General features: G+C 33.8%; 1 protein-coding gene across 2 annotated transcripts; it reads left to right on the top strand.

Annotated features, from left to right (window-relative positions):
* The first annotated feature begins 5,722 nt into the window (after positions 1–5,722).
* LOC111995780 (kinesin-like protein KIN-4A) lies at positions 5,723–20,247 on the top strand. 2 transcript variants are annotated; one of them, XR_002881162.2, is made up of 26 exons: positions 5,725–6,324; positions 7,621–7,767; positions 7,871–8,020; positions 8,380–8,633; positions 9,154–9,341; positions 9,432–9,556; positions 10,175–10,211; positions 10,789–10,880; positions 11,057–11,167; positions 11,290–11,403; positions 11,626–11,719; positions 12,295–12,407; positions 13,176–13,274; positions 13,354–13,467; positions 13,608–13,724; positions 13,830–13,910; positions 14,958–15,029; positions 15,881–15,974; positions 16,046–16,077; positions 16,449–16,546; positions 16,640–16,738; positions 16,921–17,142; positions 18,222–18,384; positions 18,683–18,838; positions 18,913–19,214; positions 19,883–20,247. XR_002881162.2 is itself a non-coding variant. In XM_024027710.2 (25 exons), the coding sequence occupies exons 1-25, from the start codon at positions 6,208–6,210 to the stop codon at positions 19,068–19,070; spliced, it is 3,063 nt and encodes a 1,020-aa protein (XP_023883478.2). In that variant the 5' UTR covers positions 5,723–6,207; the 3' UTR covers positions 19,071–19,214. The 2 variants fall into 2 exon arrangements, 1 of the variants encoding a protein (XP_023883478.2); XM_024027710.2 differs by lacking the exon at positions 19,883–20,247 and having other exon boundaries at positions 5,723–6,324; positions 18,897–19,214.
* Position 20,248: the final 1 nt, after the last annotated feature.

Here is a 20,248-nt window from a genome sequence, read left to right as displayed (position 1 = left end):
TTAGCTCTTTGCATAGTTTGAACTCTCATTGCTAGTAATCGTAATTCAACATATTGGTTCTCTCTCTCACACCCACTCTTTTTTTTTTTTTTTTTCTCTTCCTAATTATACCTAATCTCATTTTTTTTTTTTTTTTTTTTCTCTTCCTAATTATACCTAATCTCATAGCTCATAATCATGATCTTATCAACTAATAAGGTTGGAACGATTTGTCGGTGCAGACCCATTTACCAAGACATACATTAACAACAAGATTATGCTAACATCACATTCTTAAAACTAATTGATCCAAAATCAAATTGGTCTAAGTTGAAATCATTTTAGTGGGGCCTCCTAATACAAGTTTCTTGGTACACGTACAAAGCTAAACGGTAGGATTGGGCAGAATCCAATGGTCAGAGTTGGTGAAGAAAAGGAGCTCTTTGTATTTTGTCCCTACTATTATTGTTTTTTTTCTCCATTTCTTTCGGACTAAGCAGATCGACAGCTATGTCGGTCAGCATGCATAACAGTTTGCTTGACTTGCGTTTTACCGGTAACAAATTCAAGCAAATTGATAAATAATATAAAGACAGAAGCGTAGTTTCTGACATTATCTTATGGGTGTACTTTACGTCTATACTCTATACCAGAAAGGGGCAAAAAAATATGCTTTCTTTTGTGGGAAAAATATCTGTATTTTGATAGTCATCACTCATCATTGGGCTTTAGGTAGAAAAAATAATTATGTAATTCTTTCAATATATTTTTTATATTTAAAAAATAAAATAAAATCTTTCAATAGATAAATAAGACAAAAAACAATGTTCCTTACAATTTTGTGTTCAATCGCAAAAGTGGCAAATGAAGTCTACAAAGTCTGCAAGACATGAAAATTTCTAATTCAAAATGTTAGGTTTATTAAGTTGAAAATTTTCCATGAATTGTAATCATTCTTGATAGAGTTGGTAATGAGTTATATATATTAAAAGAAGAAGAAAATGTGACTTCGACTCTGATTCAATCAATATTCGATTGATCGAAGCATTGGTTTCATTAGACTCTTGATTGTGGCTTGATCAATCGAAACAAGGTTCTTGACACGGTCTTGATAGCGGTTCACTTGATCAAGATATAAGAATTATGAATTTGACTAATATTAAATAAGTTGACTATTAATTTGAAAGTTGTGCCTAAGTTTTACTAACGTGTACTTTAGGGTATATATTAGTAAACAATTTCAAAAAACATTTTATAAAAAAAAAATTACAAATTTTTTTGACAACTTTTTTAATACTTCATAAAATGTTTCAAAAAATAGATGATTAATGTGTACCTTAAGGGTGTATTTGTTTTGAAGTGAAATAAGATGAATGAAAAATTTTGAAGATAAAATAGGAAGGAAAGCTTTTTTAGAGTGTATTTGGTTAGGTGAAGATGAAGGAAAATAAATGGTGAGATTCAGGTATTTTCTCTTTAGACTCACCAAAAAATTTTCTCCCTAAAAGAAAGAGAAAACAAGAGAGAAAATATTTGAGCAAAAAACTCTCCTCTGTTAGGTACCTTTCACAATCTTCTTTTTTTTTTTTTTTTGCTTTCTTTTCCGTTTTGTCATTTTTTTTTACACGTTTTGTCTTTTTTTTTTTTTTTTTTTTTTTTTTAATTTCCTTCTTTAGTTTTTATTTTTTTCCTTCTCTGTACACTTTTGGTTCTTTTATTTTTATTCATCTGTAATTATTTTTCTTATTTGTTATTTTTTTTATCATCTATTAGGGGCATAAAAGTAAATTTATACAAACTATATTTTCTACTCACCACTTTTCTACTTTCAAACCAAACACCATAAAATTAAAAACTTTTTTATCCTCTCACTTTTCTATCATTTTCCTATTTTCTATTTTTCTACTTTCTACCCTTCTAACCAAACGGACCCTAAGAGCATACATTAACGGGACCCATATATAAAATGGTTTATTAGTATAACTTATTTTGTGGATTCCAGATAGCTCAATTGTTAAAATATTTGATTGTTGAATAAGAGATCTAGATTCAATTCTCACCTATACCAAAAACCAATTTGTGTCTTGGTCTAACAATAAAGAATTATAATTTTTTGTGTCTTGGTCTGATGAGAAAGAACTATCATCCGGAGTAGACGTTATAGGTTAAAACTTTTTTTATTTTTTAAAGTACAACTTATTCAATTTATAAATTCTTATATATCTTATTACATGATTTATAGGCCTTGGTTCTTGGTTCTTGGTTTTTTGTTTTTTGTTTTTTGTTTTAACGAGATAGAGAGTAAAAAGAGGGTTAAAATCACATATATGAAATATCAGAAAAGATAATATTACTAGGGAATTATCACTTAAACTCTAATTATTCTTTTATAATTAAAGTAATGGATATTTCACAAATATCTTTTATGTAACGAGAATGAGATAAACATGATGTGTTATGCCTTTATGGACAGTACTTTTTTTTGTTTTTTGTTTGTAGGCTTTTATGAGTATAGATTAATAACAGTTCCTAATTGCGCGTTCGATTTCAGTAACCTTAGGGACCAAATTTCATTGGCCTACTCTGTGGGCTGTTGACAATTTTATAGACAATGAACTGTGATTCAATAACTCAAATTTTATCCATAAGCAACCACTTTGTCCCATCATGAATTTTGATCTTCAAGCTCTTGTAGTCACAGATACACCCCCTTGGTCTTATGACTTATGAGAATGCTGATTTTGTTTCTCTGTCCTTATCGCCATCCCCACACCACATAAAAGATATATATATATATATATATCCCCATCTCTCTCTCTCTCTCTCTCTCTCTCTCTCAGAAGGGGGACTTTTAAGTCAGCTATAGAATCCCAAGTCCTAACACTTTATTTGTACATCTACCTAGCTAGTTTTCTTCCCGAGTATCTTAAATTTCAAACAATACCTTGATTCTGTCCTTTTGTGTGTGGGTGTGCCGTGTGTATTTATGTTTGTGGTTTGGAGTAGGGTTCGTTGAGAAGAAAGGAATAATGGAAGGAGAACAAAAAAAAGGTAACTATACCATACCACAACAAAAATATGTAAAAGGCTTGACTTATATTACATCAATATCATAATAGAGCCATTAAAAATCAATAAAGTTGTCATACGTGCCTTAGAAACTTGTTATTTAATAGAGATTATAAGATAATTTAGAAAGCACAAAATAAAAGAAGTTTGAAAGTGAGTTTCAGTTAGCTCAATTAGTAAATTTTTTTTTTTCATTGAATAGGAGATTTGAAATTCAATTTTCACATACATAAAAAATTAATTGGTGTCTAGAATTGATGATAAAGAACAATTATCTTGGCCTACATAAAAAACCAATTATTAAATAAGAGATCTGAACTTCAATTATTGCTTATATAAAAAACTAATTGTTAAATAAGAGGTCTGAACTTCAATTCTTATCTATACCAAAAACTAATTGATATTTAATTAGACATTTTGGCTTGATAAGAAAGAGCAATTATTATGAAATTAACGCCATAAATTTAAAATGCTATCTATAGAAAATAAAAATAAAAATTCGATAAAAAGTTAGAAGAAAATGGAAAATTACCTAATCGTCTAGGAGCGGGACTTTTTGGGACCTCACTTCCTTAGAGCCTAGAGGTTGTGAAGTACTGAAGTAAACAAAGGAGGACATGTGAATGAGGGCCCAAAAGCTGCTTGTTGCTTATGCAAAATTAATCGTGGCCATAGCTTTCGGTCCCGACCCTATGCCTTTTTTTAAACTTTATCCACTCTCCATCCATTGGGTCCAAAAATGCCATCTAGCCTTTATATGATCTAGTCGGCTAGGAGCCTAGGACTAAGACTAATTCTTCTACTGCTGTATTCTCTCAATCATTTTATTTATTTATTTTGAAAATAGAAAATAGTTTGGTGCTTGGGACAAAATTTATTTCCATTTACGAGGTTTCTAACTATTTATATATATATATATATATTCTATATTTTGTTTTTTGCCGATTGTAGGAATACGACTCTGTTTTCTAGAAACTTTTAGAAAGTTAATCGTTTTTTTACAATGCATTTTGTGATTAGTTAACATCAAGTAAGTGATCAATGCGTCAGCCATACATGAAATTAGAACAAGGAAGCATTAGACACCAACAATACACGGCCTCAATGATTGACATTAACACTCAATAGTCAATACATATATACATTGTAGGATGATTTAGATAATCAAGCGTATCATGTTGCATAATTCTCCTCAAAATGTGAACACCAAATGATTGAGCCTCCCATGTTATACAATTCTTCTTGAGATGGACTAGCTGATCTAGTTTCATGGGTTACTTCCAATCCACATTTAGTACTAGTATTATATATTATATATTAGTTGGATGGTTTGTTTTAGCATATAAACTAGTATATATAAAAACTCTCATCTTATTCTAAAGTATTTAGCCTACTTATTTTTTAAGCCAAATAAACTATTAGGCTTTTACCATTTCGTGTTGGGATCCTGATCCGCTAGGACTAATGTTAAGATATGACTGAACTCACTTGAGTGAACACCGACGATTCCTTATTGTCCCATCCTCATTTACAGCTCTCAAGTTTTGGTTCATTATTCGGTATTTGTTATGGTTATGTCTAAATAGAGTATTCTATAATCATAGGTTTTATTTAACTCAATTCATAAAGTTTTTTGTCATCGAATAACGAACTTGGATTCAAATCTCGCATATATTAAAAAGAAACCAATTGATATTTGACATAATACTAAAGAGCAATTATCATAGGAAAAAAATCAAGTTACACATGCGCTCTTCTAATCACATTCTTGAAAGATTTGAACAAAATTTTTTTTTGGACAAAGTTTTAAATAAGTTATGTTATTAATTATTATTACTTCAAGATTATAATGTGAGAAGACCAAACTTTAGTATAGGTTATTAGTATTGATGGACACAACAAATTTTTACAATAAGATTTACTTAAAATCATATCATTGGCATAATTTTTACTAACATCAATCACAACATACCAATTAAACAATTATAAGAAAAATAATGAAATTTTGTTTACCTCTTATACTTCTTTGTGTTATCAGAAGTTGAAAAAATTATTGTATGTAACGGTTTTTATCAACATCAATCACAACATACCAATTAAACAATTATAAGAAAAATAATGAAGTTTTGTTTATCTCTTATATTTCTTTGTGTTATCAGAAGTTAAGAAAATTATTGTATGAAACGGTTTTATGAGATCTATGTTTTAATGACATGTGGGTCTCATTGGGACATAGATCTCATGAGACACATTGGGAAAATTCTTGATACTCCTTTTTTTTTGAGGCTCTTCAGAGTAATAACATTGCATGAAAAACATTTTTATAATTTGGTAAAGCAGAGGAAAAGAAAAGAAAAGAAAAGAAAAGGTGTCTAGACTCTAGCGCGGTACAGAGACATTTTCCCGAAAAAAGAAGCGGGCGTTTTTTAGTTTTTTCCAGAATAAAGGAGGCAGGTGTTGGACGTGGGAGATTGGAGCATAGCAATTGGCCAAAAAAACCCCATTGTTTATCGTTTATTAAACAGAGAGTCAAGGACTATATAGGATGCCACTGCCAGCTAAGCTTGAACAACAGTTGAGAGGGCAAAATGGTAAAAATAAAGAAAGCGAAGTGTTCCAACTTGCCAACAACAATAACAGTATAACACACACCGCCGTGGCCTTTTGAGTCAGCCAGTCAGTCAGAGAGAGAGAGAGAGAGAGAGAGAGAGAGTAAGAAACAAAGAAAGCAAAACAGACAGAGAGAGTGACTGAAAGATTGTAGAACAAGGAAACCTCATCAAAAAACAAATATATATATATATATATATTTGGTAAAAGTAGTAGTAGTAGTAGTTGTTGTTGTGGTGGTCTCAGTTGCAGTTACAGTTAGCTCCTTCTCTGCCTGCCTTCTGTTACTAATACTAATCGTTTGTTGTTGTTGTTGCTTTTTATTCAAAGTTCAAACAACCTCTTAACAACCTCCATTACCACCACGACCTTGATATTCTACAACATTCACCTTTGTTGCTATATCATTGTCCTCTTCGTCTCAATCAGTCTCCCAACTGATCAGACCAAATTCCTAACTGAATTAACATTTGCTAGCTACTCTACCCACCTCTCTTCTGTTTTGTTTCTCTTCTGTCCATAATTTCTTTGAAGTGAAACCAACGACGCATGGAAGCATCTGAGAATTGCAGTGTTAAGGTTGCTGTTCACATACGGCCCCTCATTTCCGATGAGCGCCTTCAAGGTTGTAAAGAATGTGTTACTGTCACACCCGGGAAACCTCAGGTACTCTTCACTGCATTTTGGGTTATTATTGAGCTTGGAAGTTGGAGCTGTTTTGTTTCTATAATGGGTTTTGTTTTTTTTTTTTTTTAACCTAAAAGGTAAAAAAAACTATTTATAATTTTGTTCTGTTTCCTTTTCGCGCAGAAGTGAATGAATTCTAGGAGTTTTTTACTTGCATTTTTGGTTAATAGTGAGTGTTTAGTGGTCTGTACTCTGTACTGGTTTTTTTTTTTTTGGGTGATAGCTTAGACTTAGAATATTGAAAGAATACTACTGTGCTCTTTGACCAGTTCCTTCATTAGTCTAGTGTATGTCTACGTTTGTTTCTTTGACAAATCTGAATGTGCTCAAATGTCCGATTAGTAGTTGGATATAGTCTTTAATACTTACTGCCTATTTGTATTGGGCTCATTGGCATGAATGCTAAATCCGGTCCGAGCTGCTTAACTAAACAAGACCAGCAGTTTTTTAAAGTGAGGTATGAGGCATGTATATTGATTTTGTGTGAGGCATTGGTTCATCAATGGGTAGTTGCTACTATTGTCACACCCAAGTAAGGTCTTCCATGGACTGGTCACCCTCCTGCCTTTTTCTCTCTCTCTCTCTCTCTCTCTCTCTCTCTAGAGCAAACAAGAAAGAAAGAAAGAAAAAAAGACTTTGAAATGAGGAAATCCGATTAATAATAGGGGTGACCCCCTATTGATGAAAAGATGAGAGAAAGTTGTTTGAGATGGTTTGGTCATGTTCAGAGAAGAGCGATTAATGCATTGTAAGAAAGAGTGAGTTGATTCAAGTTGAGGGAATGAAAAAAGGTAGAGGTAGACCAAACATAACATTATTAGAAGTAGTTAAAAAAAAAACCATGTCAATTAAAGAAGTAACATAGGCTGTCACTTTGGATTGAATAGAATGGAGGTAAAGAATACATGTGGCCAATCCTAACCAATCTATTGAGATCCATAGCCAACCCCAAAAAATTTGGGACCAAGGCTTTATTGTTGTTGTTTGTGAGCTGATATTACGTCATGCGAGATACAGGGGCATCTTTGAAATTTTTTTTTATCATGAAGAGCAATTTCAGTTTGTGAAAATGTGTGCTGATATAATGAGTCAAATGTGAAAATTTAAATTGCTAAGTCACAATTTTTGTGGTTTAAATGCCTCATGATTTTAGATGAACCTATGTCTATGTCTTTTTGCAATTACATGGAATATTTTTATGTTGATAGTTCCAACAAAATTTTCTTTACTGTCTAAGTTGCTGGGAATGTGATCTTAGTTTTTACTGTGGAGCAGTTACAGATTGGTTCTCATTCCTTTACATTTGATCATATCTATGGAAACGGTGGATCTCCTTCATCTGCCATGTTTGAAGAATGCATTGCTCCACTTGTTGATGGTTTATTCCAAGGATATAATGCTACTGTACTGGCTTATGGTCAGGTAATGTCTATCCTATCCAAAAAAAAAAAAAACGTTTTGAGCAGAACAATATCTCTCATCCAGTCTCATTTTCTTTGGTTATTGATGTATATGTATGCTGCAGACAGGATCTGGGAAAACATATACCATGGGGACTAGCTTCAAGGACGGTTGTCCGACAGGACTGATTCCTCAAGTTATGAATTCACTATTCAACAAGATTGAAATATTGAAGCATCAAACACAATTCCAGTTGCATGTTTCTTTCATCGAGGTATATTCATTATATGATTCATTGTCTGCTTAATACCAAGATATTTCCTCAGTCACAAGCTTTAGAACACGTTAATTCTTTCTGAAGCTACTGATTTCCCTCTTCAATGCATATTCAATGGCCCAAAAGAAGTACAACAGGGACAAATTCTTGATTTTTAAATGTGACCAATGAGATAATATGTTACAATATGTCTATTGACATGGCTGTTTATATGGGTTCTTTTAAGGAATCCACTTTGAAACAGTGCATGCATGTGCAAGTGTGATATGGTGGGCAGGCTATCCATTTCTTTTAATGGATTCCTGCAGTTTATTATATTCTTACTATGATACTAATTACAATGTTTGAATATGAAGATTCTGAAGGAAGAAGTAATGGACTTGTTGGATTCTGAATCTATTAGCAAATTGGAGACTGCTAATGGGCATACTGGAAAAGTTCCTGTTACTGGAAGGCAGCCAATTCAAATTCGTGAAACCTCAAATGGAGTTATAACACTAGCAGGATCAACTGAAATTGCTGTTAGTACATTACAGGAAATGGCCACTTGCCTGGAGCAAGGATCTTTAAGCAGGGCAACTGGGAGTACAAATATGAACAACCAGTCCAGGTAAAATTTTGTCTTTTCTGCCTACTTATAATTATAGGCTAGCATATGAGACCATTTTTGCATGGGTATGTGTAAACACTGAAACATTCAATTTTCCACTAATCACTCATTGTAGAGCTGGGTTGAAGGTATTTCATCATAGTTATGTGGGATGTGACATTGTTACTAAGTGAACTTCTTAGTATCATTGACAATGATGCAATTGGTTCATATTACATATTCAGAGTATTTTTAGCTTCCGGATTTCAGGTGCAATTCTTTGTTCAAAAAAGTATGAATCTTAAGTGAAAGACATCCGATAATGATCTTGAGGCTGGTTATTTTAAGTAGTGAATGTGTGAAACTTTTGCTCATCAAATTTTTGTTTCTAAAATGTGATTTTCTCCATAAATTTTGTTTTAGAAAGTTTTGATTGAAGTGATACATTTGAATGCTAGGAGAGGCTAATTTCATGGTTATGCCTTATGAGTAAATCTCATAATCTAATGGCACGTGGTTTCCATTTGCGTGTTTGTACTAGTCGGTCACATGCTATCTTCACAATCACATTGGAGCAGATGCGCAAAATCCATTCAGATGTTCCTGGATGTGACTCCCCGGAGGAGGATATGGGTGAAGAATATTTTTGTGCAAAGCTCCATCTGGTAGATCTTGCTGGATCTGAACGCGCTAAAAGAACAGGTTCTGATGGTCTTCGTTTGAAAGAAGGTTAGTAAAACTGCTTACTGATATATTCCTGTTGTCTTTTATTTATAATCATAATGAAATAAAATTTCTCTGTTTTATTTCTGTGAACAGGTATACACATAAATAAGGGACTTCTTGCACTTGGTAATGTCATTAGTGCATTAGGGGATGAGAAAAAGCGGAAAGAGGGTGTGCATGTCCCTTACCGAGACAGCAAACTAACTCGACTGTTGCAGGTTGGATTAATGTTATGTCTGGTATATAAATTTGTATAGAACTATCAGTTAACTCATAAATTCCACATGATGGTGTTAAGATGGAAAAATGATTTGAATTTCTGGTGGTCTATATCAACCTCTATCTTTCTCATTGAAATGTTTTTTCAACCAAGGAAAATATAACAATTGTCTGCATATGTTAAATGCAACACTGTAAAACTTAAGTTATAATTAGGTAGAGACGGGTTCCTGGCTTCTGTTGACCACTGGGCTTGATAAATTCTTAATCCATTGTTTTTAGTAGTGATTCACTAATACTTTCCTGATATGGTTAGGTTAGGTTTTAATACTTATCACCTTATCAAGGCTGGGATTTGCTGAGTTTTGAGATAGCTTGTTAAGGACATCAGTTGATAAGTGATTTTAAAGATATTGCTTTTAACCTTAATATCCAGGATTCACAAATGAGTGTATTTGTTGTTCTTACAAATAAATAACATTATGACTATTTTATTCTATTAGGATTTATATAGTATTAAGTAATTAAGAACAATGTTTCAGCTTTTGCTTGGTTTTTAATTTTTTTCTTCTTCTATGATAGTTTTCTGATTGAGGTTCTTTTATGCATGTTGGCAGGATTCACTTGGTGGAAACAGCAAGACTGTCATGATAGGTAACCTCCAAGTGATTGTTTAATTGTTCAAGAACTTTGGTCTAGGGATTACAATTATACTAGAAATAGTTACACACACGTGCACACACAAAGAGATAAGATATATATTCAAGATTTTCCTTGCAAAAAAATTAAATAGCACTGAGTTTTCTTCTCCTTACTTTGGTTATTTTGCTAACTCCTAGTTTTCCTTTTAATCATTGGAAGCAATATTCTGACAGAAAAAGTAATTACTTTCTTTGATTAATTCCTTTTCAACAAGGTGTTATTCATTTTCAACCTTTTGTTATGGTAGCTCAATTTTGCTTGTTATGAACATTCTCAAATGTGATATGTTCTCATTCTCTCTAGAAGATACAGAAACAGGGTGGAGCTCCCTTCCCCCGTTTTCCTTTTCCTTCTTTCTTTTTAGGTGTTCTTCACTTAATGTTTTTGAGTATTTTTGGAAGTTGTATCATGTGTGTCGAAGTGGGGAGGTGTTGGATTTTAGATCTTTAGAACTGAATTGCTTCTTTTATTGAAAATGGAAATATTTTCATTCTTCTCTAATTTGTTTTAATTGTGATTCTTCTTCCAGCGTGCGTCAGTCCTGCTGACATCAATGCTGAGGAAAGTCTTAACACACTCAAATATGCGAATCGTGCCCGCAATATTCAAAATAAGCCTGTTGTAAGTTTGTTGTATTATTTTGTTATGACTCATTTTGTACTTGATACCCTCACTTCCTGCTAGATGCAGATAACGAAGCTTTTCCTGGTTTCAAGTTCCATGCATTCCGCCTTTTTGGTGTATTAGGGCCTGTTGTAAGTTTGTTGTGTTAATTAAATCCTCTTTTTCCCCTTCAGGTTAATAGAGATTTAATATCCAATGAGATGCAAAAGATGCGGCAGCAGCTAATGAACTTACAGGCAGAGCTTGGTGCTCGCGGGGGAGGAGCACCATCAGATGAAGTGCAGGTACTTGTTTTAGAAAGAATACAACTGTTGTTTGATTTTAGTAGTTAGTGCATTATATGTTTATGAAGATAAATTGAATAGTCTTGGTGGCAAAATGTCTTTTTTTTGGTGTGGTTATATAGGTTCTCAAGGACCGGATTGCTTGGCTTGAGGCTACCAATGGGGATCTTTGTCGAGAACTTCATGAATACCGCAGTAGATGTGGTGTCATACAGCATGATGAAACAGATGATCAAGTATGTTATTAGAAACTCTAATTCGTTATCCTCTTCTTTGCTTTTTCTTATTTTATCCAAGTTTAGTTTTCCTTTCCATACTTATATGGAGTGGAATGTCTGTGGTTTTTCTTAGTGTCAGTACAATATGGATGTATTTATATTTATTTAATTCCTTCAGTTACACAGTTGAGTAAAATTGTTGCATTAATACTTATATCACTTGGGGTGTTTATTTATCAGGAAGGCCACTTCGGTTTTACAAAAAGTGATGGACTTAAGAGGGGCTTTCAGAGCATGGACTCATCTGATTATCAGATTGTTGAAACCATATCAGGTGATCCACTCATTTTGTTGTATAGTTTGAGCCATTTAGAAGAGTGTTTGGTTATAGGCTTAAATAGTCTTCAATGCACTGCATACTTAAATATACAATGGATGACCATTTAGTTTATTAGCATCCCTCTTATGAAATTGTAAAACCAGAACAGTTCTTTCACTCATCTTGCTGTATATTTTGGGACATTTTAGAAAAATGACGTTGATGAGCTTGAATTTTCTTCAATTCATTGCACCTACAGATATAAGATGGATTACAGTTAATTGTGGTCATTTTATTTTAAATTATCCCTATTATATATGTTAGAATATAAGAGCCCATTATTCTAGGTTTCTTTTACTGCACTTATATTACTTGTAAAGCACACATTGTCTGCCTATATAAAAGGAAAACCCTTGCACTTTATTCTACACAGTTTAATACAATACATAGTCTTTGAGTGGGTGAGGTTGGGGAATGGCACCATCTGTTGTTGGGGCCAATCTATCTGAGATTTCTTTTGTTACATAAATCATGTTTTGGTTTGTTAGTCCAATTCTTCAAAGTTTGGCACTTTACTCTCATTTATACAGGTGAAAGTCCCAGGGAATTTGATGAAGTAACTAAAGAGTGGGAGCATGCACTTCTGCAAGATACAATGGACAAAGAGTTAAATGAATTGAACAAACGTTTGGAGCAGAAAGAGGTTTCATTATTTGCCTTGTTTCATGCATATTAATATACGTATATAAATTATAGGTTTGAAAGGGAATTCTTAACAATTTAAATAATATATCTGTTCTTGGACCTAATGAAGTTCGAGTATATATACATTTCATCAATTCCTTTCTGTTCCTTTATTTAAAACATCCAAACAAAATTACTTAATTCCATTTCATTCATTTCTTTTACTTTCCTTTCCATTACTTAAATATAGTCCATTCCTTTATAAACTCCCAAACGAAGTGTAAGTGGTGACAAAGAGGAAATACTAAACTAATGTCATATGGAGGCAACATCTTGTGATATTAGATGCATTCTGCATTGCATCTCTCTGGCTGTCTTGCTCCTTCCAGAAAAAAGATTTAAGATTGTAATTGTAACCAATTTATTGATTACTTCTTGGCCACTCAAATAATTCTCAGTTGTTTATTTGGGGCACAAATGTTCCCCTTTTTATTGAAATATCAAAAAGGAAAAAGAAAAAAGGGCACAGGAATGCAATTTTAGTTAAGGTTTCATTTTTTTTTTACCTTACTTGAAGAAGCCACTTTAACCCTTTTTTTTTGGCAGGAGTTAGTTGGTCTAATGATTTCATCACATTAGCAATTTAATTTGGCAGCCATGTGCATATATGTAGATTCCATATGTATTGACGGCACTATATACTAGGATATAAGCGCTGACATCAAATTGGCGGCTTGTTAGTATTTTCAAACACCTTTATTAATCTTTAATTTATGCTTTTGTGCAGTGTGAGATGAAACTTTTTGGTGGCATTGATACTGAAGCACTCAAGCAGCACTTTGGGAAGAAAATCACAGAACTTGAGGAAGAAAAAAGAATTGTGCAGGTTGAAAAGATAATTCTTAAATTATCACTGCCTAATATGCTTTTGCTTTGATGGCTGATGTTTAGTTGCATAAATACAGCAAGAAAGGGATCGTTTGCTGGCAGAAGTTGAGAATCTTGCTGCCAATTCTGATGGGCATTCACACAAAATGCAAGATAATCACACTCAAAAACTAAAAGGGCTTGAAGCACAGGTTACAAAATGACAAATATAAATGTCATTCTTTTTAGTAAATTCTTGATTATTTTTCAAGACTTTCATAAGTTAATATTGTTCCGTTTCCGTAAACTAGGATTCTTGATTAACGTCTTAACTTTCTGTTATGAATTTCAGATTTTAGATCTTAAGAAGAAACAAGAAAGCCAGGTCCAACTCTTGAAGCAAAAACAAAAAAGTGATGAAGCAGCAAAGCGCCTGCAAGCTGAAATACAGTATATAAAGGCTCAGAAAGTTGGTTCTCATTTTAGTGCTTAATCTAGTTTATATTCACAAATCCAACATTACAGTGTCTCACATTTTTGGATCCATCCTTCTTGTTCCACTTTCATATTCTAGGTTCAGTTGCAGCATAAGATAAAACAAGAGTCAGAACAATTTCGACAATGGAAGGCTTCTCGTGAGAAGGAATTGCTTCAGGTTCTTCATTTTCTATTTTTACTGAGAAAATTTATTGAGTTACATTCTTACCATCAAATGTACAAGTACCGGTACCTTGGAAATATCGTGTTTCATTGACTGCATTGTAGTTTGGCCACAAGCCACTGGATATGGATTCAGTTTATGCCTAATGCTTAACTTTCAGTTGAAGCCCATCTTTATTAAATATTTTTGTTGCAAATGGTGTGGAGTTTTAAAATGTGCTTTCAGTGCATGTATGGTGTTACTGTGTTCAGAGTTGTTAAGCTTATATTCCTTTTGAAATGACTGGGGTTTTAAGTTCAAGGGAACTGAAACAGAATCCAATTAAGTTTCAATATATTAAAAGAAACCTAAATGTTTATTTTATAAGCTGCACAGGGAATCAGAAACATACCAATATTTCTGTCTCTTCATTGAATTGTACTTCTAAAAAGCTAATATTTCTAAATATTCAGGGGCTGTTTGGTAGGGTGTTTTGAGCAACAGTTTTCAGTGTTTAAACAACATTATACGTATTTTCACACATTTTTTCATCTACACGTATATTCAAAAAATACGAACAACGTTACTAGAACAACATTACCAAACAGCCCCTTCAGACTTTAGATTTTAGAAACCTCAATGCTGAAGCAGAAAATTTGTACCAATGTCAAGCATTTTATTGCTATCTTATGATTTTATGTTGTTGAGGTACCAGGTGTGTGGAGTGCATTGGTCTCTATTCATTATTTTGCATCTCATTAAACATTTTTCATGTTTTGGAGTGTTATCATGCTTCTTGGAACTTGTTTTGAACTTTAATGCTTTATTTAAAAAAAAAAATTCCCTCTATTTGGAATTTCCATGGATTGAAGCTTGCCACATAATTGTTACTTTTAACCATGATTTTGACTCTTCTTAGTTTATACTAACTTTGTCTTTTTGTTCTGATTTTATGACGATTCTTTACTTTCCTCATCCTTAATATATTGAAACCTATGTGTTTTGTTTGTGTAATTGTGTTATTTACTGCAATTTTTTTATTATAAATTTGTTCTCAAGCAGCTAAGGAAAGAGGGAAGGAGAAATGAGTATGAACGACATAAACTCGAAGCTCTGAATCAGCGCCAGAAAATGGTAAGGATTTTATTGTGGCTATTTTTGTGAAGCTGTTGGAACACCTTAATGCAACCTAACTCTGGACCTGACTCTCGCTCTCTCCGTGCTTGGTAGAGTTGTGCTCATTTGCCATAACTTTTTTCCAGCTTATTTGGCTTATGTACAAGTTTTACCTTTTCTAGGTTTAGCTGTACTTTTGTCCAGCTTATTTTTTAAGCCCCCTAAGCCAATGAAAATAAGCTCTCCCAAACAATCACGTGTATACATTTAGGTTGCTATCAGCATAAATTTAGTAAACAAAAGTTAGGTAAAGAATAATAACAAAGAAACTACTCTATTAGATCCCTTTCTCCCTTTATGGACTCCCAAGATAAATATACAGTAGAAAGAATATAACAATTTGCTAAATTAGATAAAATACAGTAAAAGAATTTTGATGGGTTAGGGCTAGTATTTAAACGTTAACTTTGTTAAAGCAGAAGATCCAGAAACTTAAAAAGAAAAACTTCCAGCAAGAAGAGGAAAAAGGAGGCAATTTAAATAAGAGCAGACTTAAGCACAGTAGAATAATAATGTAATAAAATCTTTTAAAAAATGTTACAGAAATTACCACCACCATACAGATGAATTTGGAGGGTCAAAAGGTTCATCCATTGAAGAGTGAGGCATCTGTGAAAATGGAGAAAGATTCCCCCATTGAAGCAGACTCAAACTAATCATTCTATTCATTAAAGAAACCCTTAAATTCAAGCTTCCTTGTTTGCGTTTATTGTATATGTAGGATATCATTTTATCTCTTCTTATGCTGATCCTTATGGTATGGCTATTAATATTTATGGGGACTGTAATCATTATAATTTTTTCCACAGGTTCTTCAGAGAAAGACAGAAGAGGCTGCTATGGCAACCAAACGGCTGAAAGGGTTGTTGGAAGCTCGTAAGCCTGCTGCACGTGACCACTCAGGTATATAGTTTTCTTGGAATTATTCTGTTGTTATATACTTTCACTCCCTAATCTTTTGTTGCATTTTTCAGTGACATCCAACGGACATACACAGACTGGACAGGTAAATGATCTGTATGAATTGGCAACATCTATTCCAATCCCGGCAACATGTTCATGGACTGCTTATGGTTGTGTTGGGCTCCTAGCAAAACCAGTTATGATCAATGTGAAACCAGCGCCATTCATGTTTTCAGAATGATCTATTAGTAGTCAAACATATATAAATTTGACATATATGTATAAGCTGGAAGGTTGGTTTCAGTTGACTCTAACAGGTTTTGAATTGGAGATTCTTTTTAACATGATTACCAACAGTTTGGACAATTTAAACTTGACCCACTGCCAGAAATTTAACCCATTCCTGACTTCAATTAATATTCATCTACTATAAAAGCTCATGTTAGACCATTTTAATATGAATTTCATCTCTAGGGAAATGAAAAATCTTTGCAAAGGTGGCTTGATCATGAGTTGGAAGTCATGGTGAATGTGCATGAAGTTCGTTTTGAATATGAAAAGCAAAGCCAAGTGTATGTATCCAACACTTTGTTTCTTTCATATTTGCCGTATATTGAGCTTTCTTGAATGTCTTAAATTGGCTATTGCATTGGGATCATTGTTAGACAAGCTGCACTGGCAGAAGAGTTGGCCATACTGAAACAAGTGGATCAGTTTTCTTCTAATGGGCCAAGTCCCCCAAGCGTGAAGAACGGATATTCCAGGTTTATAACTATGGCATTATTTCCTTAATTTCCTCCTTTTTCCAACACTTGTCATGATTGGTTACTATGTATATGTTTCAATGTATGTATAATACTATATTAGATTATATGGAATTACTAGTGTCTTTGGTAACTATAATGGAGCAATTCTTCTAACATTGCTTTGTTTTTGAACCAATTAGACTGTTATCCATGTCACCAAATGCAAGAATGGCAAGGATAGCTTCTCTGGAGAATATGCTGAACATGACTTCAAATGCAATTGTGGCAATGGCTTCACAACTTACAGAGGCAGAAGAAAGGGATCGTGCCTCAATTGGTCGTGGACGTTGGAACCACTTACGCTCAATGGGAGATGCTAAGAACTTGCTTCACTATATGTTTAATGCTGCTGCAGAAGCAAGGTGCTTATACAACCTAGCAAAAAGTTTGATAGTACTGTGGCCTCTATATCTAGCAATAAAGTCAACATAAAACGCATTTTGGTACAAAGCATATTGGAGCTAATAGGCTATACTATGTACCGAAAGCCCAATATAAACTTTTCGTTGACCACAACAAATCCATTCCTGCTTGATCCAACCCGTGGTATTAGTTTCGCCATATTTCGTTAGATGAAGTTTGCCAATACGGAGAAACAAGCATGAAAATAATGTTGAGTGAGTTTTAAATGGATGGGAATGACTTTAATTTATTTATTGGGTTTTGCATTCTTGAAATTTGTATTCCCTTTTAACTTAGCCCTCCCCATTCTATGATCTTTGGAGAAAAAGAATGAGAGATTCCTCTTCAAGACTTAATAAAATGTTTCCTCCTGCCATCAATGTTATGCTGTTGAGCTCCATTGATAACTATGGACATCCAAGGATATCAATGAAAACTGGGATGGCATTTTTTTTTCAAATCTGGTGGTAGACAACTTGTTTTCCCTTTTGTTGAATAGCAGTATATGGGTAGATACTCTGATCCTGACTATGTTTTGATTATAAAATTTTATTTTTTTATTATTCTTCTATAAAATTAATATATATATATTATAGGATGATTGATTCCAGCTTTCTGGGGTTTGATGCACTGGTCCTGCTTCTCCAGTTGAGCTTTGAAAAAGCCATTTTCTGTCTCTTCAGTTTAAGAAGGAGATTTTAATCTCTCCTTTCTTTTGAATGTTCCAGAGTCTTTTGCTGGTGCAAAGCCGATATCTCTCTCCTTTTGGAGCTCCCATAGCTACTCTATTTTCTGTCACTCACATACTTGAAGAATTGTTACACACAATCTTTGTTGGGTTCTGAATGATAAGTAATTTTTAAAATTTTGGTTTCAATAGAGTTCTCTTTGTTTTTTTCCTTGACTGTAATTTTGGTTTCTGTGGTTGGGTTTACCTGTTTGCTACATCAGGTAGACACAATAATGCTTTCCTTTATGATAGGGCAAGAATTGTGATTTCATGTTTTAAGTGCTGACCATAAAACTCATATTTCGCCAGGTGCCAGTTGTGGGAAAAGAATGTGGAGATTAAGGAAATGAAAGAGCAGCTGAAAGATCTTGTATCTCTGCTACAACAAAGTGAAGTACAGAGAAAAGAACTCATAAAGGAGCAAAAAATGAGGGAACAAGCTGTTGCAATTGCCTTGTGTTCATCAGCTTCGGTGAGACTCTCTGCTTAACCTGTATTATAATCTATAGCCTTTGTTGTTCTTGTTCTAAATATTGCGCGATAAATTTGGAATCCCTAATTTGTAATATGCATGAATGCAAATCTAGAATATTGTAATACAGTATAACTTTAGCTGGCCATATTTTCTAAAATATGACCTGTTACCTGTCCTTTTTTCCTTGAGTAAAAATCATAAATTGGCTTGAATTATAAAGGAATAGATCTTGAGTCTCTAAATTAGAAAGTTCCTCTCCAATCAAATATTGACACTTCTGAATGGAACTCAACAGGGCAATTCACGCACTTCATTGAAACACTTTGCAGATGATATGAGTGGCCCCTTGTCTCCAATGTCTCTTCCAGCACCAAAGCAACTGAAATTCACACCTGGAATTGTTAATGGATCAGTTAAGGAGTCAGCAACATTTGTAGACCAGACACGAAAGGTAAGTCCCTTGCCTCATGCTGCAGTTTGGATTGTCACCCTCCTGTTTGATTAAGTAGAGAGTTGCGGCTGCAGATGGTACCTATGGGACAATTTTCAATGAAGAAACTAGCAGCTGTAGGACAAGCTGGCAGACTCTGGAGGTGGAAGAGAAGTCACCATCAGTGGCTAGTACAGTTCAAATGGAAGTGGCAGAAGCCATGGAGACTCTCAGAGTGGATCAAGCACAGTGATGAGACAATCATGAGGTCAAGGCCACGACCACAAGCTCTGGTTGGATGATGTGATAACCTCCAAATTCATCAACCTTTTTTTTTTTGTACATACATTGACTGCCATATACGATCCAGGACATGGCCCGGTGGAAATATCAATAGGTGATCTTTCTCTTCATTTTTCCCCCTCCAAACTTGTCAAAATATTTACCAGTGATGACAGAAAGTGATGTAGAAGCCATAAAACCTTGAATCGATTGAGTTCAGTAGTTCACCAGAACAAGGAAAAACTCTAAAGAGAAATTTATCATATTTTCCAAATAATTATCCTACCACTAGGACTCTATTTTGACCAATAGAACCCCACAACCTCCTAAAACAAAGGAAACCAAAATCTAACAATTTCGAAAAATACAAAATAATAATTAGAAGTCTTCCATTGGTAGAGATTGAGCCCTGTATCTTGTCAGTATACTTATTCCTTTGCTGAGTTGTTAGATTTCTTACAGTCCCATGAGTTTAAAATGTAGAAGGTCCAGCCCTTCTACGCATATTGCCATGTTTTTCCAAAGAGAAATCACATGATTTGTCACTAAAATGACTTCATATATATATATATATATCCAGGATATTAGCATACTGCACCAGCATTAATTTTTCTTAACATTAAAATATTACTAGTGAACATGTGCATTGTGCTGACTTGAGCGGCCAACTTCACTTGGCCACCATCAGCTGTCTTTCAACCAGACCAGTTCCACTTGCAGTGTAAGTTTATCCTAAATCCTAATCAATAAACTTCACTTTTTTGTTACCCTCTATGGACACAGGCATCTCATGAAGTGAAAGGAGGAGATTGGAGTTTTCCATGGTCTTTTGGTTGAGACATTGATTGGATTTGGGGTATCTTCGACTATTTTCTGGATTTGATTGGTAAAGATTACATGAGAAGCACTTCTCAGGCTGGCATGTTGACAACAATTATAGGAAAAGGCAGATGTTGAGTGAAAGAGTTGCAAAGGCCACAGTTGTATTTTGTGATGCTACTGTATCTTTTTTTTTTTTTTTTTTTTAAAACAAGCTACTGTATCATGTTGATGTATTTCATTTTATCTTGTTTTTGTACATTGTGTATGTCTGTAGTGTTTCCTTTTTGTGAAGAAGATAGTCAAGATTAGATTAACAGTTAGTCAAAG

This window comes from Quercus suber, unplaced genomic scaffold (assembly GCF_002906115.3).
Source record: "Quercus suber isolate HL8 unplaced genomic scaffold, Cork oak 2.0 scaffold_748, whole genome shotgun sequence".
NCBI classification, from domain to species: domain Eukaryota; kingdom Viridiplantae; phylum Streptophyta; class Magnoliopsida; order Fagales; family Fagaceae; genus Quercus; species Quercus suber.
The sequence above is the reverse complement of the archived record's forward strand: the minus strand, read 5'-3'. Positions and strand labels throughout refer to the sequence as shown.

What these genes read in the sequence shown, in the direction of transcription:
- LOC111995780 (XM_024027710.2), top strand. Translation starts at nt 6,208, where the DNA reads ATGGAAGCATCTGAGAATTGCAGTGTTAAGGTTGCTGTTCACATACGG. An exon ending in CACCATCAGATGAAGTGCAG is followed by an intron (nt 11,168 to 11,289) that starts GTACTTGTTTTA and finishes GTGGTTATATAG; the next exon opens with GTTCTCAAGGACCGGATTGC. An exon ending in AATGCTGCTGCAGAAGCAAG is followed by an intron (nt 17,143 to 18,221) that starts GTGCTTATACAA and finishes ATATTTCGCCAG; the next exon opens with GTGCCAGTTGTGGGAAAAGA.